The sequence below is a fragment of the Erinaceus europaeus genome, chromosome 14, assembly GCF_950295315.1.
Source record: "Erinaceus europaeus chromosome 14, mEriEur2.1, whole genome shotgun sequence".
In the NCBI taxonomy this organism is placed as follows: domain Eukaryota; kingdom Metazoa; phylum Chordata; class Mammalia; order Eulipotyphla; family Erinaceidae; genus Erinaceus; species Erinaceus europaeus.
The window spans coordinates 43,222,181-43,250,089 of record NC_080175.1 but is presented as its reverse complement, the minus strand read 5'-3'; the positions used below and the strand labels follow the sequence as shown (position 1 = coordinate 43,250,089).

Below are 27,909 nucleotides of genomic sequence, written 5' to 3'. Positions count from 1 at the left end.
GTGCCAGAGAGCTGGCTGCTCCGAAGGAAGCCCGATGGTGCTTTGGAGGCTCAACCCCCCCCCCGCCCCAGGGTGGGGGAGGCAGAGACACTCGGGGTCCTGGAAGCCGTAGCCCTCCATCACCTCCCCAGGGCCAGGGCACAGAGGGATTAATCCGGTGGCTTCAATCCGTGCTCGCAGGCCCTGGGACAGTCCCCAGCCCCCTGTCATGCCTCAGTTTCCCCCTCCCACTGTTCCCCAAAACGTCTCCCACCCCGTGGACGGTCACTATGCACTAAAGGCCCGACGGCCGGAAGCCACGCATCCCAGAGGCTGCCGAACCCGCCGACCCGGTGGACCCCCTCCCCCGCGACCCGTCCCCTCCCCGTCGCGAGCTGCTGCAGGAATACCGCGAGAGTTCGCCCCCTCCCCCCCACAGTAAAACTGTCAAAGGTGGGAGGGGCGGGAGCGCGCATGTGCGCAGCGCGGCGCGCAGCCTGCGCCGCCCGGACCCCGCGCCCCGCGCCCCCGGCCGCCCGGCCCCGGCCCCCTCCCGGCCGTGGTCCCGCGGGTGCGGCAGGTAAGCGCCCAGCGCCCCGCCCGGCCCCGCGCCCCCGCCCGGCCGCGCCCCGCCCTGACCCGGCGCGCGCAGGTCGCGGGGGGCCGTCCCCCTCCCCCGCCCCGCAGCCCCCAGCCGCGGGGCCCCCCGGAGAGGCCGGACCCCCCCAGCGCCCGCGCCGCGCGCCCGCCTCCGCCTTCTCCAGAAAAAGTCGCCATTTTGGTTCAGTGCCTTCGGGGCCCCCCCACCCCCCGACGCCCTCGAGCGGCCCTTCCGGCCCAGCCGCCCGCACCCTGCCGCAGGTGACAGGTGGGTGGCGGGCCGGCCCAGGTGCGGTCCCCGCGCTCCCACCCCCCGCGCAGGGCAGGGCCAAGGCCCCGGCCGGCGGCCTGGACTGCGCTCCGCTCGCGGGGGGCTCGGGGTCCCGCCTCTGGGACCCCACGCGGGGTGGAGGCCGGCGCCCCCCAGCCTCTGCGCGGAGCAGGGGTGCCCCCCGCATCCCGTAGCCCCCCACCCCAGCCGGGCCGCAGGCAGCCAGCGCTGAAACCCCGGGCCTCGGGGGTGTATTAAAATGGTGGGGGGGGGAGGGCTGGCCGGTCTCCTGTGCAAGTTGCAGCCTGAGGACTTGTGGAGAAGTTTGTTTGGACACGCCGAGACCCCTCCTCCCCCATCTGAGATGTGGTGTCCCCGCGCCGACTTTCAGACCTGCCACCGCAGCCTGACCGCACCGGCCTGGGCTCCCCAGCGGCCCCGCCCCGCCCCTCTGACCGGTGCCTCCCAACTCCCAGGGGAGCCGGCACCTGCCCTCACAGCCTCCCCACCTCCCTGTACCGGGGCTCTGGTGTCCCGTAGAAAGACACCTAGGGGAGACACAGGGCTCTGGGTATGGGAACCCCCCAGCAAAGCAGGCTTAGGCCAGGTCTGGGACAGCAGGCTCATCCCTGTGAGCCAGCCTTGTGGGGTCCGGAGTGGTGCTGGCATCCTCCAGGTGGAGGGCAGAAAGGCTCCTGAGGTGGAGGTGAACGGGGAGCTGAGCCAGGGAGAGTGCCAGGGAGGGTTCAGCCAGGCCGGACTCCTGTGCAGTGGGTGTTCAGCCCTCAGTCTACATTTCTGTTGGAAGGAGCTTGCTGACAGGGAACAGGTGAGAGGCTCTTTGCTCACTTGTCTTTAAAAAAAAAAAAAAAAGAAAGAAAGAAAGAAAAGAAAAGAAAAGAAAAAGGGAGTCAGGCGATAGCGCAGCGGGTTAAGCGCAGGTGGTGGTGGAGCAAAGCACAAGGACCGGCGGAAGGATCCTGGTTCGAGCCCCTGGCTTCCCACTTGCGGGAGAGTTGCTTCACAAGCGGTGAAGCAGGTCGGCCAGTATCTGTCTTTCTCTCCCCCTCTCTGTCTTCCCCTCCTCTCTCCATTTCTCTTTGTCCTGTCCAACAATGACGACATCAGTAACAACAACAATAATAACTACAACAATAAAACAACAAGTGCAACAAAAAGGAGTAAATAAATAAATAAATATTTTAAAAGAAAAAGAAAAAAAAGTTGGGCCAGGCAGCGGTGCAGCCAGTTGAGGTCACACATTACCATGTGCAAGGACCCAGATTCAAGCACCCAGTTCCAACATGCAGCAGGGAAGCTTCACAAGTAGTGAAGCAGGTCTGCAGGTGTCTCACTTTCTCTCTTATTTATGTCTGTCCTGTCAAGTGAGAAGAAAAAAATTTATAAGGCGTGGTGGTGCACCTGGCTGAGCGCACTTTTTGTTTGTTTGTTTGTTTTAATCGTTATTGGATAGAGACAGCCAGAAGTTTAGAGGAAGGAGGGGGTAGAGAGAGACACCTGCAGCACTGCTTCACCACTTGCAAAAATTTTCCCCTGCAGATGGAGACTGGGAACTTGAACTCGGGTCATTCCCGTTGTAATGTGTGCTCAACCAGGTACACCACCACTCAGCCCCTTGAGCACATGTTCTTATGTGCAAGGACCCAGGTTTGAGCACCTAGTCCCCACCTATGCAAAGGGAAACCTTTGCATATGGAGAAGCAGTGCTGTAAGTGTCTCTCTGTCTCTCTCCCTCTCTCTCTTCTAATTTCCCCCCCACCTCCAGGTTTATTGTTGGGGCTCAGTGCCGGCACTACAAGTCCACTGCTCCTGGTGACCACTTTTTTTTTTCCATTTTTTAATTGGATAAGACAGAGAAATTGAGAGGGAAGGGGTGTGTGTGTGTGTGTGTGTGTGTGTGTGTGTGTGAATATATATATATATAGAGAGAGAGAGAGAGAGAGAGAAAGAGAGAGAGGGAGAGAAAGAGAGAGAGGGAGAAAGACACCTGTAAATCTGCTTCATCATTTGTGGGTGGGGACCCAGGGAGGTGTACTAAGTGCATTTAACTGGATGCACAACCACCTGGCCCACCCTTGTTTTTAGATTTTATTTATTTATTAATGAGAAAGATAGGAGAAAAGAGAGAGAGAGAACCAGACATCATTCTGGTACATGTGTTGCTGAGAATTGAACTTGGGACCTCATGTTTGAGAGTTCACTGCTTTATCCACTGCACCACCTCCTGGACCACCCTCTCTCTCCCTCTTTATCACCTCCTTTCCTCTCAATTTCTGGCAGTCTCTATCAAATAAATAAATAGAAATAATACCATTTTTCAGTATTTATTTATTTATTCCCTTTTGTTGCCCTTGTTTTGTTGTTGTTGTAGTTATTATTGATGTCGTTGTTGGAAAGGACAGAGAAATGGAGAGAGGAGGGGAAGACAGAGGGGGAGAGAAAGATAGACACCTGCAGACCTGCTTCACCGCCTGTGAAACGACTCCCCTGCAGGTGGGGAGGTGGGGGCTCAACCGGGGTCCTTACCCTGGTCCTTGCGCTTTGTGCCACCTGTGCTTAGCCAGCTGTGCTACTGTCCGACTCCCCCCTAATTTTTTTTATTAATTTACTAATTAACAAAGATGAATGGGAGAGAGAGCTCTAGAGTATCACTCTGGCACATACAATGCCAAGAATTGGACTCAGAACCTCTTGTTTGAGAGTCCACTATTTTATCTACTCTGTTACCTCCTAGCCACCACCTTCCTGTTTTCTTTCTTTTTTCTTTTTTAAATTTTTTATTTATTTATTTTCCCTTTTGTTGCCCTTGTTTTTTCACTGTTGTTGTAGTTATTATTGTTGTTATTGATGTCATCGTTGTTGGATAGGACTGAGAGAAATGGAGAGAGAAGGGGAAGACAGACACCTGCAGACCTGCTTCACTACTTGTGAAGTGACTCCCCTGCAGGTGGGGAGCCAGGGGCTTGAACTAGGATCCTTGTGCCAGTCCCTGCACTTTGCATCACTTGCTCTTAACTTGCTGCGCTACTGCCCGACTCCCTTTTTTCTTTTTCTTTTTATATGTTTATTTGTTTATTCCCTTTTGTTGTTTTATTGTTGTAGTTATTGTTGTTGTTGATGTTGTTGTTGTTGGATAGGACAGAGAGAAATGGAGAGAGGAGGGGAAGACAGAGAGGGGGAGAGAAAGATAGACACCTGCAGACCTGCTTCACCGCCTGTGAAGCGACTCCCCTGCCAGGATCCTTCCACCAGTCCTTGGCTTTGCACCATGTGCGCTTAACCCGCTGAGCTACTGCCCGGCTCCCTCCTGTTTTCTATCTGTGTCTAGTGCAGAATGGTTCAGGGCACCTTCCTTGCCTGGGGCCTGGGTGAGCCTGTGGAGGAAGGTGTCCTAAGTGGCTAGCTATGAACCAGCTGTCATAGCTGCTGGTAGGATGGCACAGATCTCGTAAGAGTGTTACCTCTTATCATTCCTGTTAGTCTGAGAAGATAGCATAATGGTCATACAAAAAGACTTTTTTTTAAAAGTTTTTAAAAAATATTTATTTATTTATTTATTTTCCCTTTTGTTGCCCTTGTTTTTTTTTTTGTTGTTGTTGTAGTTATTATTGTTGTTGTTATTGATGTCGTCATTGTTGGATAGGACAGAGAGAAATGGAGAGAGGAGGGAAGATAGAGGGGGGAGAGAAAGATAGACACCTGCAGACCTGCTTCACCCTCCTGTGAAGCGACTCCCCTGCAGGTGGGGAGCTGGGGGCTGGAACCGCAGGTCCTTGCGCTTTGCACCACATGTGCTTAACCCTGTGCGCTACCGCCCGACTCCCACAAAAAGACTTTAATGCTTGGGGGTTGGGCGGTAGTGCTGCAGGTTAAGCGCACATGCCGCAACGTGCAAGGACCGATGGAAGGATCCCGGTTCGAGCCTCCCCGTCTGCAAGGGGTCGTTTCATGGGTGGTGAAGTAGCTCTGCAGGTGTCTATCTTTCTTTCCCCTTCCCCCCCACCGCCTCCCCTCCTCTCTCGGTTTCTCTCTGTCCTATCCAACAACAACAGCAATGACAACAACAACAATAATAATGACAACAACAAGGGTAACAACAAGGGCAACAAAGGGGGAGGGGAGGCCTCCAGGAGCAGTGGATTCGTAGTGCAGGCACAGAGCCCCAGCAATAACCCTGGAGGCAAAAAAAAAAGTTTAATGCTTGAAACACCAAAGGGCCCAAATTTAGTCCCCTAAACCACTGTAAGCCATGGTTGAGCAGTGCTGTGGTTGGGGAAAAAAAAGTGTCACCTCTCAGCCTAGCAGGTGGCACACTGGCTAGAGTGCTGGACTTGTAAGCATGAGGCCTCGAGTTCAATCCCTAGCACTGCATGTAGCAAGAGTAGTGCTCTGCTTTTTCTCTCTCATCTCTGCCTTAATAAGAGTGTCACCTTTGTGCCACTTCTTCTCAGGCCACCCTTCACCCAAGCTCTGGCACTGTGTATCAGGGGACAGAGGAGTGTGAGAGCTGTGAAGGTGTCAGGACAGGCTGGCTTCCTGTGTGTTTCTGGTCTGGGCAGCCCCTCTCCCCTCAACTTCCCACCCCAGTCACCAGCTTTGGTTTGAGACCAAATAGAACTGCAGAAAGTTCCCCTCCTCCCTAGGCCAGAGACATCGCTCCTTTCCTGCGCTCAGTCAGGCCTATGGGTTTCACAAGTCTGCCCCTCGTCCTGCAGAGATGACAGACCCCTTCTGCGTTGGAGGAGGAGGCTGCCGGCTCCCAGGCTCCAGCAAGAGTGGAACTGGGAAGGACAGTGGGCGCTGTGAGCTCCACCTTCCTGTGCTATCTGACCCACCCAAGCTGGGTAAGAGGGCTCAGGCCAGGGTCAGCTCCAACTCGGGGTGGAGAACGGGACATGTGGGCCCCTAGGGAGGCAGGGACAGTGGGGAGAGCAGCTTCTGAGTTGGGGCCTGTTGTGTGCCACAGGGATGCCAGTGGTCCGGGGTGCGCAGACGGTGTCCAGCAGCCAGGCCCCACTCTGCTTCGAGCCAGGAAGTCCAGCTGGTGACAGGACAGAAGGGAAGAAAAAGGGGCGCCCAAAGGCTGAGAACCAGGCCCTCCGAGACATTCCTGTGAGCTCCCTGTGGGTTGGGGGGTGATGCCAGGGTTGCCTTTGCTCACCTTCTGCAGGTGGCACCAAGCCACTATGTCTCAGGACTTTGGGGAGTAGCTCCATCCCTGGGGCCTTGGGAGCCTGGGGGGCTACTTGGGGCTGCTAGAATAGCTCTGGTGTGCCGGTGTACTTGGGGGGTCTGCGTCTTCCCTGCAGCCCCAAGGTCAGGGCTCCTGTGGTCCATCGGGCCTGCAGGCCCAGGGAGGGCACTGTGCCTCGGGCTTGGGTTGGCAGAGGTTCGGGTGACCGAGGCTCAGCAGCCCGGCCTTTCCCACGCCCAGCTCTCCCTGATGAACCAGTGGAAAGATGAATTCAAGGCGCACTCAAGGGTGAAGTGTCCAAATTCAGGGTGCTGGCTGGAGTTCCCCAGCATCTACGGGCTCAAGTACCATTACCAGCGGTGCCAAGGGGTAAGGGGCTGTGCAACGGGAAGGAGGAAGCCCACCCTGGCTTTCCGCTTGGGGTGTGTCTGGGCAGAGGCCCGGCTGGCCCACCCCACGCCCGCCTTCTCTACCCAGGGTGCCATCTCTGAAAGGCTGACTTTCCCCTGCCCCTTCTGTGAGGCCGCGTTCACATCCAAGACCCAGCTGGAGAAGCACCGAATCTGGAACCACATGGACCGGCCCCTGCCTGCGCCCAAGCCAGGCCCGATCAGCCGGCCAGTGAGCATCAGCCGGCCCGTAGGTGTCAGCAAGCCCATCGGAGTGAGCAAGCCAGTCACTGTGGGCAAGCCCGTGGGCGTCAGTAAGCCCATCGGCATCAGCAAGCCTGTGACAGTCAGCCGTCCAGTGCCAGTCACCAAGCCCATCACAGTCAGCAGGCCAGTGCCAGTTACCAAGTCAGTGACGGTCAACAAGCCTGTCCCAGTCAGCCGGCCCATGCCAGTCACCAAGCCCATCCCAGTCACCAAGTCGGTCCCGGTCACCAAGCCTGGGCCAGTCACCAAGCCAGTGACCATCACCAAGCCAGTGCCAATGGCCAAGCTCGTGACAGTCACCAAGCATGTGCCAGTAACCAAGCCGGTGCCGGTCAGCAGGCCCATCGTGGTCAGTAAGCCGGTGCCAGTCAGCAGACCCGTGGCCCTGAGCAGACATGCAGCTCCCTGCAAGGTGATGCTGCTCACCAAGGCTGAGAACAAGGCCCTCCGTGCAGCCAGCCGGAGCAGCGGGAAGAAAAGGTAGGGGGCTCCTCCTAGTGGGTGTTGTAGGGGTCACAGGGTTCACTTGACCTCCTGCCCCTCACCCTGCTTCCTCCCTACAGGGCTGCCGACAACCTGGATGCCTGCCCCACCCCATCCAAGCAGGCAAGGCCAGAGAATGGGGACTATAGCCCATCTGCCACTGGCCCAAGTTCTGCCATCCCACTGAGTGCAGACCCCAGCAGTGGCCCCCTTTCTCTGGGCAGCAGGTCTCTGGGAGGCAAGGAGACACCAAGGGCCAGTGGTCCTGTGTCCCCACCTGAGGAGGGCTCAGAGCGCATAAAGCACAGTAAGAGCAGGAGATGGAGCCTGGGCCTGGGGTGTGATGGAGCTGGCCTATGCCTCCTGACTGTTATTTGACCAGAGTCTTGGCCCCTGTTTTCTCTCCCCCGAGTCAGGAAGGAAACAGAAAACACCCAAGAAGTTTACTGGGGAGCAGCCGTCCATCTCAGGAACCTTTGGACTCAAAGGTGAGGTCTGAGCCAGTTAGGTAGCATGGGGCTGGGTGTGGGGGTAAATGTGCCTGCACCCATGCACCAACCTGCTCTCCTTAATGTGCATGTAGGCCTGGCCAAGGCAGAGGACAAGTCCCGCACCCACCGGGCCAAGAAGCAGGAGGGGCTCAGCCCTGAAGACTCCAGGAAGAAGATGCTGGCCTCTGCCAGCTCTGCCAGCAAGGAGACACCAGCCCCCGGGACACATCCTGCCTCAGGTAGGGGGCTACTGTGCAACTGGGCCCACACTAGTTCTCCATGGAACAGAGAACCTGTAGCACAGGGAAGAGGGGCATGTTCTGTGCTCCCTTCAGTCGCTGAGACTCTGGCCCTGCCTCACAGGTGGCCCCGAGGAGCAGTGGCAGCGGGCCATCCATGAGCGAGGTGAAGCTGTGTGCCCCACCTGCAACGTGGTTACCCGGAAGACACTGGTGGGGCTCAAGAAACACATGGAGGTGTGCCAAAAGGTAAGGCTCCCTTGGGGTACTGGCAGGGCAGCACCCCAGGGCCTGTGTCTCACAGCCCTCATCTTGTTTGCAGCTGCAGGATGCACTCAAATGCCAGCACTGCCGGAAGCAGTTTAAGTCCAAGGCGGGCCTCAACTACCACACCATGGCTGAGCACAGCGCGAAGGTATCCCATATCCCACCTGGCCTGACTAGGGCTAGCATGCCACCCCCCACACCGGAACTGGGAGGTCTGCGGCCAGATCTTAGGGCTCCTAGGTGGTGGTGGGGCACTGAGGTTGGCCTTGCCCCCCAGCCCTCAGACGGAGAAGTCTCAGAAGGGAGTGAGCAGGAGGAGCGTGAGCGGCTGCGCAAGGTGCTGAAGCAGATGGGGAGGCTGCGGTGTCCCCAGGAGGTCAGTACCGCAGCCTGAGGGTGGGTGGTGGAGAAAGACCCAGCCCCCTGCTGGCCGTTTACCCACCCCCTGACCCCCCAGGGCTGTGGGGCCGCCTTCTCCAGCCTCATGGGCTACCAGTACCATCAGCGGCGTTGCGGGAAGCCACCCTGCGAGGTGGACAGCCCCTCTTTCCCCTGCGCCCACTGTGGCAAGACCTACCGCTCCAAGGCCGGCCATGACTACCACGTGCGCTCGGAGCACACGGCCCCGGTGAGCTGCCCTGAGTGCATGCCTATCCGTGCTCCATCTGCACAGCGCAGCCTTACCTCACCATCCACTGCACGTGGCACGTGACAGGGGTTCCCTGATGGTCCTGGCGAAGGGCTGCTATTTCTCATACAGTCCCTCTCCCTGCAGCCCCTGGTGGAGATGGAAGACAAGGCCCCTGAGGCTGAGTACCTGCTGGGTGTTGAGCGCACCCCTAGCGGCCGTATCCGCCGCACATCGGCCCAGGTGGCTGTGTTCCACCTCCAGGAGATAGCAGAAGACGAGCTAGCCCGAGACTGGACCAAGCGGCGAATGCGGGATGACCTGGTGCCTGAAACAGCGCGGGTGAGCCGCCAGCCTGGCCCCCTCTGAGGAGGGTGCCACCCACTGGCCACCTCCAGCCTGCTGTCCTGGGAGGACCAAGGTCCTGCTGCCTGTGCCCTGTCACCTGGTGGCCCCTTCCCACCTCATGGCACCCCCCCCACTCACCTAGGGCACCTACTTTCACAGCTCAACTACACACGTCCAGGCCTCCCCACACTCAACCCCCAGCTGCTGGAGGAATGGAAGAGCCAAGTCAAAGACAAAGGCCATGTGAACTGCCCCAATGATGTGAGCTGGGGTGGCTGGTGGGGTGGGCTTGGGGATCCCCCAAGTGAACACCTGTCCTGTGAGCTGGGGTCCCCACAGGGTCCTTAGAAGGAGACTTGGTTGGCAGAGAGATGGTTACCTTAGCTTCCCAAGATTCCCAGGGTCAACCCTCTTCTCAGGCCCCAGACTCCAGGGCTGGGATAAGGGGCACATATGTGGTAGTGCCTCTGGAGACCCTTCCCCACTGTCACCTCCTGCCCCCAGTGCTGTGAAGCCATCTACTCCAGTGTGTCCGGCCTCAAGGCCCACCTTGCCAGCTGCAGCAAGGTAAGTCACCAGCCTCCAGCTGAAAACCCTGGGGACCCCCACATGCTGAATATATAACCCTGCCTCCTGGGGCAACTTTCTCCATCAGTCAGGGACTTCCTGATGCCCAGTGGTCAGTCCTGCCCCCCAGCCATGAGATGGGGTCACTCTGATTTGGCTCACCCTGCTGACCTAGTCCTGGCTGCAGGACTGCCCTGGATTAAGTGGCCCTTCCCTAGGGCCTCAGTGTCTTCCTGCCTTCTCACCTCTCCACAGCAGGGAGACAGTCTCTGCAATCCACCCGCTCAGTTCAGCTACACAGTGGGGGTGGGTGGGTAGGGGTGCATCTGGCTGTAAAGCTGACCTGCTGCCTCATAGGGTGACCACCTGGTGGGGAAGTATTGCTGCCTGCTGTGCCCCAAGGAGTTCAGCTCTGAGAGTGGTGTCAAGTACCACATCCTCAAGACCCACGCTGAGGTGCGGGGGTGGGGCTGTGGGGTGGAGTCCGGGGCTTTCAGGAGAGCTTCCCAGAAGCCTTTGGCCTAGGGTCTCCACTGCTGTCCTCCTCTCTGCAGAACTGGTTCCGGACCTCCGCAGACCCCCCTCCCAAGCATAAGGACCAGGACACGCTAGCTCCCAGGAAGGAGAAGAGGAGTCTGGCAGGTGGAAAGAAGCGGGGCCGCAAACCTAAAGAGCGCCCCCCTGAGGAGCCTGTATCAAAGACACTCCCTTGCCGGGAGGACCGGCCCCCAGAAGGCAGGGACAAGGGGGTTTGGGTCTCCACCGGCCGGAAGGCAGGAGCCACCAGAGCACCTGAGAAATGAATGAGGTGGTTGGCAGATGGGTGGGACCCAGTCCCCATGTGGCCACCAAGTCCAGAGCTGTCCAGGGTGGGGATAGCTAGCCCGGGGGCCCCTGCCCTGCAGCTCTCCATTCCCATGCTCACCCGTTCGCCTATCTAGCAGGGTAGCCAGTCACCTCCTCCACACCCAGCCAGGGGCTCCCTGAGGGCCAGGGCAGGAGCACATGTGCAATAGCCTGGACACATCCCCCTCCCCAGACATGTGCAGGTCTGGTCCTGTCTGGTCCTGAAGGGTGGGAAGGGTCCAGCCTGGTGCGACTGGGACAGGCAGAAAAGGCAGGTGGTCCTCTGCTGTCTCTGTGTGAGCTTCATGCCCCACCTCATCCTCAGGCCCTGCCAGGTCCCCACCCCGCCTCCCCCAGGCTCGGGTTCTAGGTGACCGGTGGCTCTGGGCCCCTCTACCGAACACTGGAACCCCAGCCCCTCCCCCTCAGCTACCTCCCGGGACAGACCCTGTGTCTGACCAGCACAGCTGTGCTGGCCTGCAGCCCCCTCCCCCTCAGCCCTCTTCACTTGCGCTTCTGTTCTCTACCTCCAGCCCCCCCCCCCTTCCTACCCCCGGCTGGTCTGTATCTGTCCAGCTAGTCCTCCCATCCTGGAGCTGCTCTCTATACAGGCAAGAAGGGCTCTTCTCCCAGGGCCGCTGTAGGAGCAGGGGCTGGGGCCAGGGCCATAGCTTCCCTCTCTGGGATCCAGCAGGCCATGCCCCTGGCCTCCAGCCCTGCTGTGCCACCAGCCTCGGTGAGGGTGGCCCCATGGGTTTGGGAAGAGCTGTTCTAGGCTGGCTGGGACCCATAGCAGGTGGAATGGGGAGCTGGCTAGTTAGGGCCTAGCTCGGTAACCCCTGTGGGGAGTGGTCTGCCAGCCATAGAATCCCCCTTCCCTTCTTCTTCTGCCCCTTTATTTCTGGCTGTGTGGTCTATAGGCGTGAGAGCTGAAGATAGGGGGAAGGGGTGCTCAGCAGAGATCTGGGGTCGGGGGGGAGGCTGGAGGCAGCTTTGGGGTTCTGTCTTAGCTAATGATGGGGCCCAGTTCAGTAAGGTCAGCAGTCAGTAAGAGGTGGCCTTATGGCCTTTAGCCTTCTCCCTGGGCCCCAGCTACCAACCAGGGCAGTGCAGGGAGGAGGCCCTGCAGGCATGGACACAGGTATTTTCCATAGGGGTGGGGGTGGGGGGTGGGCTAGGGGCTTGGCCTCCACCAGTCCCGGATGATGTGTATTTTGATATTGCCTGTGTGCGTGTATCTCCTGGGTGTAGTGGATGCCAGTCTTGTTGCTGTGACAAGTAACAACCTTTTTTTAAATTCTGTCTTTTATACAAAAACTCACAACAATTTGACATTTTGGTGCTAAGGGTTTCTTGGTGCCAATGGTGGGGCTGGGGGCTGGGCTGTGTTCCCTCCCCTGCTCAGGGAAGCAGTGCTGACTGGGCACCCCGCAGTCCCCCAGCTGCCGTCCTCATCCAACCCCTGTAGAGGCTCCTTTCGGGGCTCAGCCTCCCTGCCCTGTAGAAGGGACACAGGTATGGGTGGGTGGGGGGCCACGGAGACCACCCAACCTGTGTCCAGCTCTTCCCTTTGCCAGAATGCTCTAGCTGGATGGAACCTGACTTGGTGCACTAGAGAGAGGGCATGTACAGTAGCAGAGCCCCTGACTCAAATTCCTTGGGCTGCATCAAAGTGGAGGCAGGGGCAGGGGTAGGGTGAGCCAGTGTCAGAGGTCAGGGGGCACATGGGTAGGGCTTTGGGGCAGGAGGCTGTTTCTGTTTTCTATGTGTCACTATGTTGAACAGTGAGTAGAGGGGAGACAGATGTGGGTGACCACTTCAGGGGCATCTGCACAGGGGGTGGGAGCAGACATGGGATGGAGCCCCCTGGTGCATGTTGTCCTTGTCACCAAAGGCTGGAGGAAGTCGACCTCCACATCTCTGCCCTGGAGGGCGGCCACACGCCCCAGCCTCTCAGGTACTTGGCCCTTGGGGAGCAAGGGACTGGTTTTTGCTGGGGGGTGAGTTTCCTGGTCACCCATAAGTCCACAGGTGGTCAGTGGTCCAGTGGTATGGGAGGAGGTAGGGTCCTGGGGAACTTGATGTTTCGCACTTTAAACTCCCAGCTTTGTCTTTAAAGTGGGTATAGGGGCTGCTGCCCAAAGTGGCTATCGGGTCGGACCCCATCTCCTTTTTCCTCCCCCTCCCCCCACCACTTACCATGCTCTGGCTGGTGAGTGGACTGTGGAACCCTCCACCAGCGGGGGCAGAGCTGTTGGCAGCTCAGCCAAGGTAGCCCACCTCCTGCTCTGTCCGAAATGCAGCTAGTGGGGTAACTGCCTGGCCTTGATTGACACCTTCAGTGACAAGGACCAATGTGGTAGGCCCTGGTGTGGTGGATTCGGACCCTACCTAAGACCCAGTCCAGGGCACAATACCAGGCTCCTTTGTGAAGATCTACCTCTGGCCCAGCAAACCCCCTTGTCCTGAGAACAGAAAAGGGCCAACACAAGGGACTGACTTCACACAAAAATTAGGATGCACTTTATTTGCTAGTGCAAAGGCAGATGAGGGTGTTTCCTGGTGTGACCTGTGGCCCTCCCAGCCCTAGCCCCCTCTCCTTCCAGTTTAGAAGGGAAAGAATGGGTGACCAGAGGAGGGGAGGGCTGTCCCTGTGTATTCCTACTAGGTGGGCCCCAGGCCACTCACCTGGAGGCCTGGGGCTCAGGGACCCCAGTCAGACATGTGTCCTATACTTAGGGTTTCTTGGTTTGGGTTTTTTTTTGTTGTTGTTTTATTTGCCAGTCCTCAGTTCGTAAGTGCATTTTGAGAGGTTCCAGCTACCACTTGTAACCATATATATATATACATATATATATATATATATATTATATCTACAAAGTGTTTTATTTGTAAAATGTTTTGACGGTGAGCTTGGGCCATGGCCGCCTTGTGACCATCTGTCCTCGGTCTTTGTCCCCACCCCTTCGCCATAAGTGGCACAGGGGGTGGGCCATCAACTGTATGTATTAAAAAATGGCTGTATCAAATAAATGTTTATTGATTTTTTTCCAGGGATTTTGTGCGGCCTATTTTTGTGGGGGAAGCAAAGGGATCTCCCCCGGCAGTCAACATCTCGCACGTGCAGGCCACCTGGACTACGTGTCCCAGCATGCCTGGTTGCGTGGCCGTGTGGGATTTGTAGTCCATTGAGTGCGTCGGGGTCCGTGCAGTGCGGAGGTCTGAACCACAGTTCCCAGCGGCCCGTGCGCGGCTGCCCAACCCGTGGCACCAGAGGATTGCATGGCGGAGCCCCCAGCCTCCCCAGACACCCCCTGCTCCCCCGCGGCCCGGGACGGGCTCGACCGACCCGTAAGGAGCGAGAGCTCATGCGAGGACCGGTAGGAGCGGGCCCGGAGTTCAGCCTGTTTCCGGGCGGCCACTGTGCACTTCCCTCTCACCGGGAGGGGGAGGGCCCGCGGGTAGGACGGCCTCGGCCCAGTGGGGGGTGCTGACTTCCGGTCCGTGCGCGCAGCGGGGGGGGGGGGGGGGGAGCCCACGGCCCAGCCGAGGCCCCGAGCGGGTGTCCCGGGGTGCTGAGAGCCCGGGGCAGCACGGGGACGTGGTCGTGCTCGGTCCCTCCTGTCTGTCCAGCTTGGTGTCAGGGACTTTTGGGCTCTGCGGGGGGATTCAGCAGGTGGTGGTGGTAGGGGAGGAGCCTCTCTCCCCCGGGCTTAGGCGTTGGAGATGGTCTGGGGAGACCGCTCAGCAGGTTGGTGGGGCCGCCAGGGGGCGGTGGCCGTGCAGTGTTCGCTGGCAGTGTTCGGGCCACTAAAAACTGCTGGCAGTTCTCACTTAAGGGTGCCAAATCCCTTGAGCGTCACTGGACTTGCACCTTTAGCGACAGCAAGGTCACTGGGACCTAAGGAGGCTCCAGCCCCTGCGCTTTTTCCTGGGACAGCAGTCACCTACCCCAGCCAGGTCCAGGTGAAGCGGCCTAGGAGTGGGGCTTGCCGCCTTCCAGGCTCACAACTTACCGTGGTGACGGAAGTAACTAGAAGCCTATAGCAGTGAGAGTCTGCGGTATTTGCTGCTTCCAAAGAATCTTTGATTTTACCCCAAAGATTCAGAGAGGGCACAGTCCATACAGTTTCTGAGAAAAACCACAGATTGGTAGAAGTCCCTGAATGCCTGTGCCCAGTACAGACATGTAGTGGGCATGTGTCCCTCACAGTGCCCTGCTTGTTTGCTAATGGGGGATCCAGGAGATGGGGACATTGAGCATGGCCAGTAGCAGTCCTTCCAGCAGCCCTGGAACTGCTGCAGGTACTCCCCTGGTGCTGGTCCTGCACAGATGGTTCTGGGCAGTGCCTAGTCGCAGAACCCAGACTCTCCCTCACCCCATGGCAGTCTCTCCCACATCACTGCAACTGTGATGTGACATATTTCCCCAGAGAGCTAGATGGGGTGGCATGCAGATTGTACTGGCGGTCCTAGTCCCTCTAGACTCTTGCCAGTCTGAGGCCCTGGAGCTCCCCTCCTTGTGCTCACTCCTTGGCATACTTCTGTCATCCAGGCAGGCATTTGGCTCAAGCCCAGGGCTTGGCACTGAGACCTTCCCTTTGCTCTGCCTTGTGTCTCTAGATCCGTGCTGCTGATCCACTCCCCCTCTGGTGGTGTAAACTGCACCTCCTCCCCACTGCTGCATGTTGGTTTCTCATTTCTGTAGCATTGCAAACTCTGGTGAATGGCAGCCTGACCCTTAGGTCTCTGCTCTTCGTCCCTGTTGGCAGGGAAGGGCCTCTTGAGAAGGAGACCAAGGTGAGCCTCAGTCTTATGGGTAAGGCAGCTCGGCAGGGCACTTCTTGCCTGCTCATCTCTAAAACCTGTGACAGGAAGAAAGAAGCATGAGGTAGGTAGGTGCTGCCCCAGGGGTGGCCTGTGACCCCAACTGACATCCCCTTTTCTGGGCCTGCCGCTCTGGGGCTTACCAGGCTCACCACAGAACCTTAGGGTTCACTCTGCTTGGACTCAGCTGAGGGAATGATGTGATTCAATTCCCCAAGAACCCAGCTCTGTTTCCCTGCCTGGGGATTCCTGCCCATCTTCCCAGGGTGGGGTACACAGAGAGAGGCAGCTCCCGGGAGTGGCCTCTGGTTTGTGTATGAGCCCCACAGGGAGCCCTCTTCCCTGACACCTTATCAGGGGAAGGCTGAGATTTTAGGCAGACAGTGGGGGGAGAGGGGGCTGTGGCTACACATCCCTCCCCAACAGAGTGAGGGTGCTCTTCTGCTGCCAGGCTGAGGAGGGACTGTCCCTAGGGGGACACACAGGAGCTGGGGGTGGGGCACAGTTATTCTGGGATGCTGTTGCAGGCTAGGGTTTCAGGTTTGTTTTGCCTCTAGGAGGCACCTTGGGGCCAGGGGTGGGGCACCCAGCTCAACACTGACATTCAGCTCTTCCGTCCAGAGACACCTCAGATTTCCCTGTGCCAGTTGAGGGAGGGGGAGTGTAGAAGGGGGCCCTGCAGCTCAAGGCTGTCTGGGGTGACAGGACAAGAAAGGCACCGCACACCCCAGGACTGGCTGAGGATCGCCCACGGGTCAGTGCTATAAATATCAAGCAGTGCACAGCCCCCAACCCTGATCCTCTTACGCCTGTGGTGGCCTAGGCCACAGACTGGTGGCACAGGCACGCCTGGGACCTCCCACCTGCTTCCCCCGCCCCCACCCCCCACTTCCCAGCAGGCAACCTCTTCCAGCTGGGGGTCCCTCACTGCAGCACCCACCTATAGAGAGGCAGGCCAGCTGGCTGCACCCCTGAGCCATCGTTGGAGGCTGCAGGCCTCGGGTGGCTGGTGATGCCCTTACAAGCCCTTGGGGTTGGCCAGCTGTCCTGGTGTACCCTGCACCCCAGCCATGAGCAGCCCCCCAACTTACCCCAGCATCAGGATCTCAGGCTGCTGGGCCCTCGGAGCCGAAGGCAGGTAAGTGCAGCAAGGCTGCTGGCCTTAGCTGGGGCCATGTCCCCTGTGGTGTGTGGTCCTCTGGACTGGATGGACTCCTGTTCTTGTCGCCGAAAGGGATAAAGGTGGCCAGTGGAACTTGCCACCTATGCTGAGGGCAGAGGGCACACACAGGCTCTGCCCTTCCAGGAGGCCTCAACCTCAGCAGCTGAGGAGCGGCCTCATGTAGGCCCGGCCACCTGACAGTGAGGGGACGGGGGAAGTGCCAGCCCCAGACCCCCATCCCTCCGGCCTAGTCGGACATGCATCAGTGCCCTCAGTGCCCAGCCAGGCAGGCACACTACGCCCTGCCCATTGCTCAGACCTTCCCTGTGCCTTTACAAATCAGATTTTCTGGGTTGGGAATCTCCTACAGCAGGAGGGCTGGAAGGAGGAGCTGTCTGCTTGCCTCTGGCCATCTGTCACCCCTGTGGGGGAGCTGCTGGTGGGTTGAGAGTTCATCCTCTTGTACAGAGGTGGGTGGCACCCCTGTAAGCTCATCCCTCCTGGCAGCCTCCCTACTCCTGATCTCTCCCACCACCCCCCCCCCCGACCCCCCAATGCTGGCTGTGTTGTTTTCCTCGGCCCAGGGCAGACCTGCCGCTCAGTCTGAGCCGTCGGGTAATTGCTGCCACCAGCTCTGCTTGTGCACTGAGTATCCCCAGGACTCTCCCTGCGCTGTCCTGACAACCAGCCACACAGGCAGGCGGGTGTCTCCCCCAGGACAGCCTGTACTCCCCGTCAGCTTTGTGTGCTGTTTAGACTCCAGCTGACACATATCCCTGGCCCCCTGGGAGCAACCAACGTAACTTGTCATTCCTTCTGCTGTGGCCCATGCCTGCCAGTTGCCTCCCAGCTTATCAGGGAGCCCACACAGCCCCGAGCATTCCCCAGGTTGGGGTCTTGCACTGGTGGGAGTGGGGGATGGAGAGTCAGTCATGTCACAGCTCATCTTGGTTTTGGGTGGCAGAGGGGCAGCCTCATGTGACAGGTTCTGCCTCTAAGCTTGGCACAAGGGAAGTCCTAGCACACCTGTTTCTAGCTTTTTCCTTGTACTCTTCTTGCCCACTTAAAAAAATATATATAGTTATATTGGATAGAGACAGAGAAATTGAGGCGGAGGGACAGAAAGACAGACACCTGCAGCACTGCTTCAGTGCACACGAAGCTTCCCTCTGCAGGTAGGAGTAGGAACTTGAACCTGGGTCTTCATGCACTGTGATGTGTGCGTTCTACAAGGCATGTCACTGCTCGGCCCCTTGTACAGACTTTTTTTTTTTTTTTAACCAGAGCATTGCTCAGTTGGTTTATGGGGGCCAGATTGACCCTGGGACCTTGGAACCTTAGGCACAAGAGTCTTGCAGAACCATTATGCTATCTCCTTAGATTCACACATGCTTCTGAGAGAATGCCTCAGGCAAGGAGCTTCAGCATCTGGTCTAGTAAGCTGCAGTATCCCACCTGGCTAAGCGCAGTCCTTTCTGTTCCTTTGTGAGCATGTTCCTTCACTGGGGAGCAGCCAAGACGGATGGACAGCTGTTCTTGTCAGCAATGGGCTGTAATTGGTTCAGCTCAGCTTCTGCGGAGCTCCCTGCCTGCCAGCCATGCCAGTCAGAGACTGACCTGTTGGGGCCTGAAGGGTATCCCTGTCTGGAAAGTAGTGTGCTAGCATGAGAGAGACCCAGAGGCTTGCAGGGGCTTCCATGAAAGTCTCTCAGCCTGGCCTCGCTCCTTTGGCCCATCTAGGTCTTGCTTGCGCAGCACTCAGATCTCTGTTGCCGGGAGCTCCCAGCTCCTCTTGTGCCCTACAAGGTGGCAGTAGCTGAGTATCATAAAATGAAATGGCTTTGGGGCTGGGAGACAGCTCACTAGTGCCACAAGGGAACATTGTGCATGGCAGGTGCTGTGGTGCCCCTCCTGTTTCCCTCTATTAAAAAAATATATATTTATTTGTTTATAAGAAAGAGAGGGCAAGCTTCACTCTGGCACTTGAGAAGTTGGGAATCAAATTCAAGACTTCATGCTTGTCCAATACTTTGTTTACTTCTCCACTTCCCAAGCCACTCTATTTCACATTTAAAAAGAAAATAGTTGGGGCTGGGTGGTAGCACAGTGGGCTAAGCACACATGGTGTGAAGCGCAAGGGCCAGTGTAAGGATCCCAGTTTGAGCCCCCAGCTCCCCACCTGCAGGGGGGTCGCTTCACAAGCAGAGAAGCAGGTCTGCAGGTGCTACATCTTTCTCTCCCCGTCTTCCCCTCCTCTCTCGATTTCTCTGTGTCCTGTAACAACATAATAACAACCACAACAAGGGCAACAACATGGGAAAAACAGCCTAGGAGCAGTGGATTTGCAGTGCTGGCACCAAGCCTGAGCAATAACCCTCGAGGTTAAAAAAAAAAAAAAATATTTCCAGGAGCAGTGGAATCACACAGGTGCAAAGCCCCCATGTTCCAAGAGAAAAAAAGAGAGGGGCCAGGCAGTGACATACCAGCTGAGCACACATTACAGTGTTCAAGGACCTGGGTTCAAGCCCCTGGTCCCCACCTGCAGGCAGGAAGCTTCCTGAGTGGTGAAACAGGGGTTTCTGTTTCCTTCTCTCTCCCCCTCCCCTTTCAATTTCTCTTCAAATAAAAAGAAAGAAAAAGGGAAATCAGCCTCTGGGAGTGGTGAATTGTGTAGATACTGAGCCCCAGTAATAACCCTGGTGGCAATAGAGAAGTAAAGGCAGAGAAAGGAAAACAACAACAAAAAACAATTGCTCCCATGACCTGGAGTGAGCACTTCCCTGGGGTTGCCACCCACCTGACCCAGCTCCTGGGGGGCAGGGGGCGGTGCCCAGTGCAGCTGAGGTCTGGCCCAGATGGAAGGAGGGGCAGAAACTTTTGTCTGGGCAGTGGGTTAAGCGCAGATGGTGCAAAGCACAAAGACTGGCCTAAGGATCTCGGTTCAAGCCCCCGGCTCCCCACCTGTAGGGGAGTCGCTTCATAGGCAGTGTCTGTCTTTCTCTCCACCTTTCTGTCTTCCCCTCCTCTCTCCATTTCTGTCTGTCCTATCCAACAACAACAACATCAAGAACAACAATAATAACTACAACAATAAAACAAACAAGGGCAATAAAAGGGACAACTAAATATTTAAAAAAACACTTCTGTTTGAAGCCCACTGCTGTCCCTGTACATGTGTGGGGAGAGTCGAAGCCCTGAGCCTGGTGGGTGGGCTGCAGATGAGCATCATGTGTCCCCCAAGCCACACAGAGCCCAGAGGCCTGGAGGGAGCCAGTGCTCCAGGCTGAGGCCTGTGTGGTCCCCCCCCCCCCTTTGCAGCAGCAATGCTGAATCCTTGGACCGGCTCCTGCCACCTGTGGGTGCTGGCCGCTCACCTCGGAAGCGCACTACCAGCCAGTGCAAGTCTGAGCCCCCGCTGCTGCGCACCAGCAAGCGAACCATTTACACGGCGGGCCGGCCGCCCTGGTACAACGAGCACGGCACACAGTCCAAGGAGGCCTTCGCAATTGGTGAGCGAGCCTGGGATCAGGGCAGGGATGGGACGGGGGCAGTGGGAGCCCCTGCACGGATGCAGTTGGGGGACAGGGATGAGGCTGCTCCAGGACCCTCCTTACGGCCTCCTCTCCGAAGGCCTGGGAGGTGGCAGTGCATCTGGGAAGACCACTGTGGCCAGGATGATCATCGAGGCCCTGGACGTGCCTTGGGTGGTGCTGCTGTCCATGGATTCCTTCTACAAGGTGAGGCCCCACCCCGCTGCCTTATGGGGGGGGGGAACTGGCATCCTGCCCCAAGCCCCTCCCTCCCTCCCTCCTTGTGGCAGGGCCTGTTGTGCCTGTGGCTCCTGCTCCCTCACAGGTGCTGACCAAGCAGCAGCAGGAGCAGGCAGCCCAGAACAACTTCAACTTCGACCACCCAGATGCCTTTGACTTTGACCTTATCGTGTCCACGCTCAAGAAGCTGAAGCAGGGCAAGAGTGTCAAGGTGCCCATCTACGACTTCACCACCCACAGCCGCAAGAAAGACTGGGTAGGCCAGGCAGCACGGGATGGGGTGGGGGTCCAGGACACAGACACAGCAGGTGTGTCCAGGTAGAGCATAGGGACAGAGAGAAGGAGAGACACCATAGCACCCCTCCACCACTCATGAAACTTCCCCTGTGCACAGTGCTCCAGAGTGATGGCCAGGGCCTTCATGCATGGTAAAGTGTGTGCTTTGCCAGTTGAACTTTCTCCCAGCCCCAGGACAATGTTTCTTTTTATTTTCTTTTTTATATTTATTTTATTATTTTTAAATATTTTTACTTATTTTGTATAGAGGAAAATTGAGAAGGGAGAGAGGTAAGAGGCATCTGCTGTACAGTTTCACTATTTGTGAAGATTCCCTCCTGCAGGTAGGAACTGGGGGGTTGATCCCTGGTCCTTGCTCACTATAATGTATGTGCTCAACCAGGTGAGGCCTGCCCCCAGGAAAAATTTTGGTGAATAAAAATAAGATCAGCCTGACTCTGGGCTCAGAGAGATTGCTCGACAGCAGAAGACAAAACTTATGAACATGAGGTCCCAGGTTTGGTCCTGCACACAACTTATGCCGCAGGTGGCTTGGGGCTCTGCTTCTCTCACCAAAAAAAATGAAAATTAAGTACATCAAAGTCTGACATTGCTTGAAAAATATGAAAGGAAGGAAAGAAGGAAGGACAAACAAAGCAGCTGTACCACTATTCCTTTGCAGAAAACACTCTATGGTGCAAACGTCATCATCTTCGAGGGCATCATGGCTTTCTCTGACAAGACGTTGCTGGAGGTGAGCTCAAGCCTGGGCCTGCTCCCCACAGGACTCCTTGCGGCTTGCCTCGCTCCTCCAGGCATGCCCCCACCACGGCCCTGTCTCCTCTCCATGGTGCCATTGTGGGTTGGGTTAGGGGCTGAGTTCTTAAGAGACTGCGGCATGGGGCTTGTGTCTCTGCTTTTTCTCTTCTCCCTAACCTCCTTGAACCCTTCACTGGGTGCTTTCTCTGATGTGCTCTGGGACAGTCTCTGGCTTAGAGACACGGGGGAGGGGGACAGGTGTGGCAGCAGTTGTGCTCTTGCACAGGAGGGCGATGACCTCTTTTGTGTGCCCGAGCTCACCTGCCCCCAGGTGGCCAGGAGAGACTTCGGCTTCTGGGTGTAGCAACATGGATGAAGCCTGTGCTTTGGGAGTGGTGCTCAGCCCCCACTGTCAGCTCTGGCTGTGAGCCCTAGACTCCTGTCACCTGAGAACTGCTAGGTGGCTTGATGGGGAGGGAAGCAGCCCCTCCCTGCGAGTGTGAGAGACTCACCCCTAGCTCAAAGCCTGTCCACACCTCATGCATGGCGGCTTCCTTCCTGTGCCCTAGACTGAAGCCTGTTAGCACCCCCCACACACACCACATGGGCACACCCCACCTCAGTCTCACACACCATTGTTCCCATCCGACACCACACACACAGCCAGCCTGACCGGGGCTACACCTGGTATCCAGCCTGTGTGACTACTCCGCGAGGAACTGCATGCCCAGGCACATTTGCAGCTTCCCCTGTCATCCCCCCCCCCCCACGCAGCTCCTGGATATGAAGATCTTCGTGGACACAGACTCAGACATTCGCCTGGTGCGGAGGCTGCGCCGAGACATCAGCGAGCGCGGCCGAGACATTGAGGGTGTCATCAAGCAGTATAACAAGTTCGTCAAGCCTGCCTTCGACCAGTACATCCAACCTACCATGCGCGTGGCTGACATCGTCGTGCCGAGGGGTGAGCATCAGCCTGGCGGGGGGGGGGGGGCACAGCCAGACCACAGCTGCCCCGTCACTCCCCAATGCACCCAGGGAGTGGGAACACGGTGGCCATCGACCTCATCGTACAGCACGTGCACAGCCAGCTGGAGGAGGTGAGTGGTGGGGCCTCGCCTGCCAGCACCCCAAGCCCTGCTCACCCTGGCCAGCTGGTGGTGTCCAGCCCTGGCTGCTGGCCTGTTATTCCCTGGGAAAGTGCCATCTCTGACCAGCCTCGGAACCATGTGTGGTGCCAAGTCACTGCCTTGAGGACCAGAGGCGGCTGCTCTTGTGTCACAGGCCCTGGGCCAGAAAAGGCCACTGCCTGGCACTCCCGCCAGCTCCATGCCCAGGTCAGGGTGCACGGGGTGGGTCTCCTTGAACAGCCACCTGGTGGGCCATCCCTCTGAGGCAGCAACTTGACCCTTTGGGAGTGGGGTGGCCTGGCCATAGTCATGGTGCTGTCCAGTGACTGGGGAGCACCCAGCCGTCACTGACGTGCACCCCATTCCCTTGTGTCTCCCCGTGGTGCTGCTGCAGCGTGAGCTCAGTGTCAGGTAAGACTTCTCATGCACCCCGAACCCACAGTGGGTTCCAGAAAGGAGCTTGGGTTTGGGGTGTCACCAGTGGGCCAGGCAGGGGTCCCCCTCTATGCCCACCTCCAGGTAACTACTCCAGGTACTGAGGGGGGCATGGAGGCCAGAGCCAGGAGGCACTTTCACTTCCTGTCCCAGCAGATGGAGTGGGGTGGTGGGTGTGTCAGCAGCCAGGGGACCTAGTTAAGTGTGCATCTCCCTCATCTGAAAGGTCTGCACTCCCGTCTGGTGATGATCAGCCCCCTGCCACCCAGATGCAGAGCCCCAGGAACTTGGGATGAGCCGTGGGTGGTTTGGGCCTAGGGGCTTGTCTACATCTTGCTTGTGAGGATGGAGGAAGTGCCTGTTCCCACAGCATGGCCAGCACCAGTGACCGATCCTCAGCCTGGGCTTCCTGTGAACTTGGGAGGCCCCAGGCTGAGCCACATTACTGGCCCCCAGTTTATCCCCAACGCTCAGAGGAAATACCTCCCACCAGTCTCGGCTGCTCCTTGCCTGAGTGGGTCTCTGCTTGGCACTCCCAAGCCTTGGCACCAGTGGGGTATGCGGGAGCCTTGTTATGAGAATGAGAATGAAAATGTTCCCCAGGTTCCAAACAGAAAAGGGCTTAATGCAGGGACAGCATTTTCCCTCCTGGGCAGCCCAGGAAATGGAGGCCAGCAGCCACATGCCCACCCCTGCAGCCCAGGAAGTGAGGCTTGCATGGGTGAGGGGGATAGTTGGGGGATGGTCAGGAGGACCTTCAGGCCTGAGAGGGTGAGGCTCTCAGATGCAAAGATGCACAGCTGGTCTGTGTTTCCCCAGCCTGCTGGCGGCTGCAGAGTTGGCCCTGCCCCCTGCTAAGTGGCATCTTTCTCTTTCTTCTTTCCCTCTTCCTTGTAAACCCTGGGGTCTCCTGCCCTGTCCCCTCCCGGAACCTCCTCTCCACCTTTCACCTGGCGAGCAGAGGAAGCTGCGCTGGGATATGTGAGGACAGTGTGCGCTCTGGTGTGCTGTCCTGCTGTGGCCTCTGGGCCCCTGGCTGTCCCTCCTCCAGCATGTCCCCCCACTCAGTCCTCCTGGGTTGGATAGTCAGGCGGCCCTGAGCCCAGGTTCCCTGAGGGGTGTCCTGGGGCTGGAGACCTGACCTGCTCATCCTTGAGCGTCCCCCCCTGCTGGTCTGCTTCCTTCCTGAGCAGGAGGGGCCCACTGGGGGCTCAGCGCCACAGCCCTGCTTCCTGCCTAATGACCCGCTGCTCTCTGCCTGCCACCCCATCTTTTAACCCGAACCCGGCCTGGTCACTGGGGGCCGGCACCCAGGCCTGCCCTGCTCACTCACTGTCCACCCACAAGCGCTGGCACGGGGTCCTGAGTGAGGCTTGAGGCGGGAGAGAACACCCCTGCCCCCCTCTGATAGCTCTGTGTCCCCAGGGCCGCGCTGGCCTCTGCACACCAGTGCCACCCGCTGCCTCAGACTCTGAGCGTCCTCAAGAGCACCCCGCAGGTGCGAGGCATGCACACCATCATCAGGTGAGGCCCTGGGTGAGGCGGCCAGGGGTATGCCCCCCCCACACTCTGACCAGCACCCCATCGGCCCCCAGGGACAAGGAGACCAGCCGCGACGAGTTCATCTTCTACTCCAAGAGGCTGATGCGGCTGCTGATTGAGCACGCGCTCTCCTTCCTGCCCTTCCAGGTGGGGGCAGGAGGGGGGGGCCTGGGGGGCAGCAGGGACTGAGGTATCTGGGCTCACTGCCCGTCGCCCGCCCCCCGCCCCCAGGACTGCGTGGTGCAGACCCCACAGGGGAAGGACTATGCGGGCAAGTGCTACGCCGGGAAGCAGGTGTGTGTGGGTGTGGGACGGGGTCGGGGAAGGGGGCGGGGGCTCCGGCAGCTCAGCGCGCTGCCCACAGATCACGGGCGTGTCCATCCTGCGCGCCGGGGAGACCATGGAGCCGGCGCTGCGGGCCGTGTGCAAAGACGTGCGCATCGGCACCATCCTCATCCAGACCAACCAGCTCACCGGGGAGCCCGAGGTGGGCCGGGGGTCCTGGGGGGAGCCTGGGGAGCCGCACGGCAGGGGGCCGGGCCTGACCTCCCCGCACCCCCCAGCTGCACTACCTGCGGCTGCCCAAGGACATCAGCGACGACCACGTGATCCTCATGGACTGCACGGTGTCCACAGGGGCGGCCGCCATGATGGCGGTGCGCGTGCTCCTGGTGAGTCAGCACCCCTCCCCCGCCCTGGCGCCCCCAGGCCCGCGCGGTAGCCGGGCACCCACCGGTAACTGCACCGCCCTCAGGACCACGACGTGCCGGAGGACAAGATCTTCCTGCTGTCCCTGCTCATGGCGGAGATGGGCGTCCACTCCGTGGCCTACGCCTTCCCGCGCGTGCGCATCATCACCACGGCGGTGGACAAGCGCGTCAACGACCTGTTCCGCATCATCCCCGGCATCGGTGAGGCCACCGCCGGCTTGGGGGGGGGGGTTGCCCAGACCGCCACTAGACCTGCCTCTCTCCGCAGGCAACTTCGGAGACCGCTACTTCGGGACGGACGCCATCCCCGACGGCAGTGACGAGGAGGAGGTGGCCTCCACCAGCTAGTCCGCGAGGACCCCGGCCCAGCCTGTCTGTGCAGGCCGCGGCCACGCGCTGACCCGCGAGGGAGAGGATAGCACTGATGTGATTTATTATGTGCATTTTGTAAAATAAAGCTTCAGAAATTGCAGCTGCGGGGTCCCGGGAGGTGGTGCACAAAGAGCAAGGCTTGAAAGCATGAGGCCCTGAATTGGAGCCGCAGCACCACATATACCCGGGATGCCGGGGTGTGTGTGTGTGTGTGTGTGTGTGTGTGTGTGTGTGTGTGTACATGCTAGTGCGCACAGGAGGAAGGAGGGAAAAGGTCTGTGTTTGTGTAAGTGGCGGGGGGAAGGAGTGCAAGTGTGTGAGTGAGTGAATGATGTGGGTGTGAGAGTATGAGTGAACTGGCATAAGGTTGTGCATGAGTGTGAGCAGGAGCCTAATCCCTCCCCATGGGCAGCAGCCAGTGCTCTAGCTCCTTGCTCAGCTCTTTCTGATACTTTGGGCTCTGGGGTCCCCACTGACCTCGTACCTACAGAACCTGGCTCTGCAGCCATGGGGCAGTGACCTGGCAGACCCTGACCTGAGGGGTGCCTCCAGCCCACAGTACAGGGTGTGTGTGTGTGTGTGTGTGTGTGTGTCCCCTTCTCTGTCAACTATGAATAAATGAATCTTGAAAAGGAAACAGCCACAGCCGTGACTGGGTGACTTTGTGCGCAGGCTTGCCACCCTGCCTGGGTCCTGAGCTCAGGGGTGTCTGCAGAGCTGCCAGCGGTCAGTCGTCCAGGTTCCGAGCCCATAACTGCGCGGAGAGGGAGGGAAGCAGGAGTGCTTGCTGCTCAGGACCCAGCTCTCCCAGGGAAGCGGCAGTCCTGGCCTTGCTCCTGTTTCCCATGTGGGTGAAGTTTGCGCTGCTCCCAACTCTGCTGGGGACCTTGGTGGCCACCTGGCTGGGCCAGGCTCGGGTCTGCAGGAGGCGGCCTCTGAAGCCACTTCCCTGATTTGTTTGCTCTGTGGGGGCCCCAAGGAAGTGGAGTGGGCGGTTGTAGGAGGGCGTGGGGCTAGGGCCAGCTGCTGGCAGGGCCTGGTCACAGGAGACCTTTACTACCCCTGACTTAAGGGGGGGGGTTTGCTTTTCTAGCTTCTTTTGACATCCCCCCTTGGGAGGTCTGCCTGGTGGGTTGTGTGGTGTGGGTGGACCCCAATCTTGAGACAGCCACCTCCACCACCCCCAGCATGGCTCTCTCCTCGGCCCCCTCAACCCTCACTTCAAAAGGCCATGTCATGGAAAAGCTTGTCACTTGTCACGGGGCGGAGACAGGAAGTCCCTGGGTTGGGGCCAAGCCAAGAGTGGCTGATAAAGGCGGGAGGCTAGTCCAAGCGGCCAGGCCCCAGGAATGGAGGACCCATGCAGCCCAGAGGTCAGCAAAGGACACCCCTAGCTTGGTGAGTAGACCCCTCTCCCATGTCTCCTGGATCCCCCTATTTCATTCATTCACTCACTTATCTTTGTGATGTGTGTCCAGGCCTGGAAGCCATGGTGGCCTAGCCCTGCTGGGAATAGGGTGGGATAGGGAGCCCTTGAGTGTGATGAGAGGAGTGGGGGTCACCCCTCCATAGACCCATCAGGGTCTCAGTCATCACAAGAGACCTGGAGCAGGCTCACAGTCATGTGCATGCATGTTTGCAGGAGCTCAAGTCCCCACAGATGCATGTGCACCACAGCCCAGCCAGGGAGCAGGACTCAGCTCAGCCCCTAGCCCCATGCCAGCAGCTCCCCCCTTGTCAGAGATTAAGGAGCAGGGCAGAGGAGAGCCTGGAGGCATAACCAGATTCCTGCTCATGTGGTCAGGCTGCAGGGTTCAGGTGCTCTTGAAGTCTCTTTCTGCCAGGGCACCAGGGGCTGCTAGAAATAAGATCACTTTTTTTTTTTTTTTTTTTTGCTCCAGAGTTATCTATGGGGCTCAGTGTCTGCACTATCAATCCACTGCTCCTGGAGGCCATTTTCCCCATTTTGTTGCCCTTTTTGTTGTTGTTGTTGGATAGGACAGAGAGAAATCCGAGAGGGGAGGGGGAGGAAAGACCTGCAGATCTGCTTCACTGCCTGTAAAATGACCTCCTGCAGGTGGGGAGCTGGTGGTTTGAACCAGGATCCCTATGCTGGTCCTTGCACTTTGTGTCATGTGCGTTTAACCTGTTGCACTACCATCCAGCTCTCTATAAGGTCACCTTCTGAACACCTTGGGGGAAAAAGTCCTCAGCAAAGTGGGGACATGTTTGCTCTGGCTGCTCTCAATTCCAGAAATAGAGTCCCAGGCCCAAGACCTTTCTGGGGTCAGCGCTGAGATTGGCCTCAGAGCCCACCCACCAGGACAGACCTGGTC

General features: G+C 58.3%; 2 protein-coding genes across 11 annotated transcripts; both read left to right on the top strand.

Annotated features, from left to right (window-relative positions):
* Positions 1-444: 444 nt before the first annotated feature.
* On the top strand, positions 445-13,645 carry ZNF512B (zinc finger protein 512B). 6 transcript variants are annotated; one of them, XM_060171652.1, is made up of 17 exons: positions 448-559; positions 5,587-5,715; positions 5,838-5,983; positions 6,306-6,434; positions 6,543-7,201; positions 7,285-7,511; positions 7,621-7,692; positions 7,788-7,934; positions 8,059-8,183; positions 8,257-8,349; positions 8,479-8,577; positions 8,659-8,829; positions 8,977-9,171; positions 9,337-9,438; positions 9,682-9,744; positions 10,102-10,200; positions 10,299-13,645. In XM_060171652.1, exons 1-17 carry the CDS (start codon positions 454-456, stop codon positions 10,545-10,547), a joined length of 2,811 nt encoding a protein of 936 aa, XP_060027635.1. In that variant the 5' UTR covers positions 448-453; the 3' UTR covers positions 10,548-13,645. The 6 variants fall into 6 exon arrangements, with proteins under 6 accessions (XP_060027636.1, XP_060027634.1, XP_060027633.1 ...); XM_060171650.1 differs by having other exon boundaries at positions 447-559; positions 6,306-7,201; XM_060171654.1 differs by lacking the exon at positions 6,306-6,434.
* Positions 13,646-13,804: 159 nt separating this feature from the next.
* UCKL1 (uridine-cytidine kinase 1 like 1) lies at positions 13,805-26,210 on the top strand. Of its 5 annotated transcripts, none has more exons than XM_060171657.1 (15): positions 13,805-13,970; positions 19,898-20,088; positions 20,210-20,316; positions 20,435-20,605; positions 21,308-21,379; positions 22,159-22,348; positions 22,423-22,484; positions 23,911-23,930; positions 24,375-24,473; positions 24,545-24,638; positions 24,723-24,785; positions 24,856-24,978; positions 25,055-25,162; positions 25,246-25,402; positions 25,470-26,210. In XM_060171657.1, the coding sequence occupies exons 1-15, from the start codon at positions 13,873-13,875 to the stop codon at positions 25,547-25,549; spliced, it is 1,635 nt and encodes a 544-aa protein (XP_060027640.1). In that variant the 5' UTR covers positions 13,805-13,872; the 3' UTR covers positions 25,550-26,210. The 5 variants fall into 5 exon arrangements, with proteins under 5 accessions (XP_060027640.1, XP_060027641.1, XP_060027642.1 ...); XM_060171658.1 differs by lacking the exon at positions 23,911-23,930 and adding an exon at positions 22,909-22,925 and having other exon boundaries at positions 13,807-13,970; XM_060171659.1 differs by having other exon boundaries at positions 13,808-13,970; positions 24,837-24,978.
* The last annotated feature ends 1,699 nt before the right edge of the window (positions 26,211-27,909 follow it).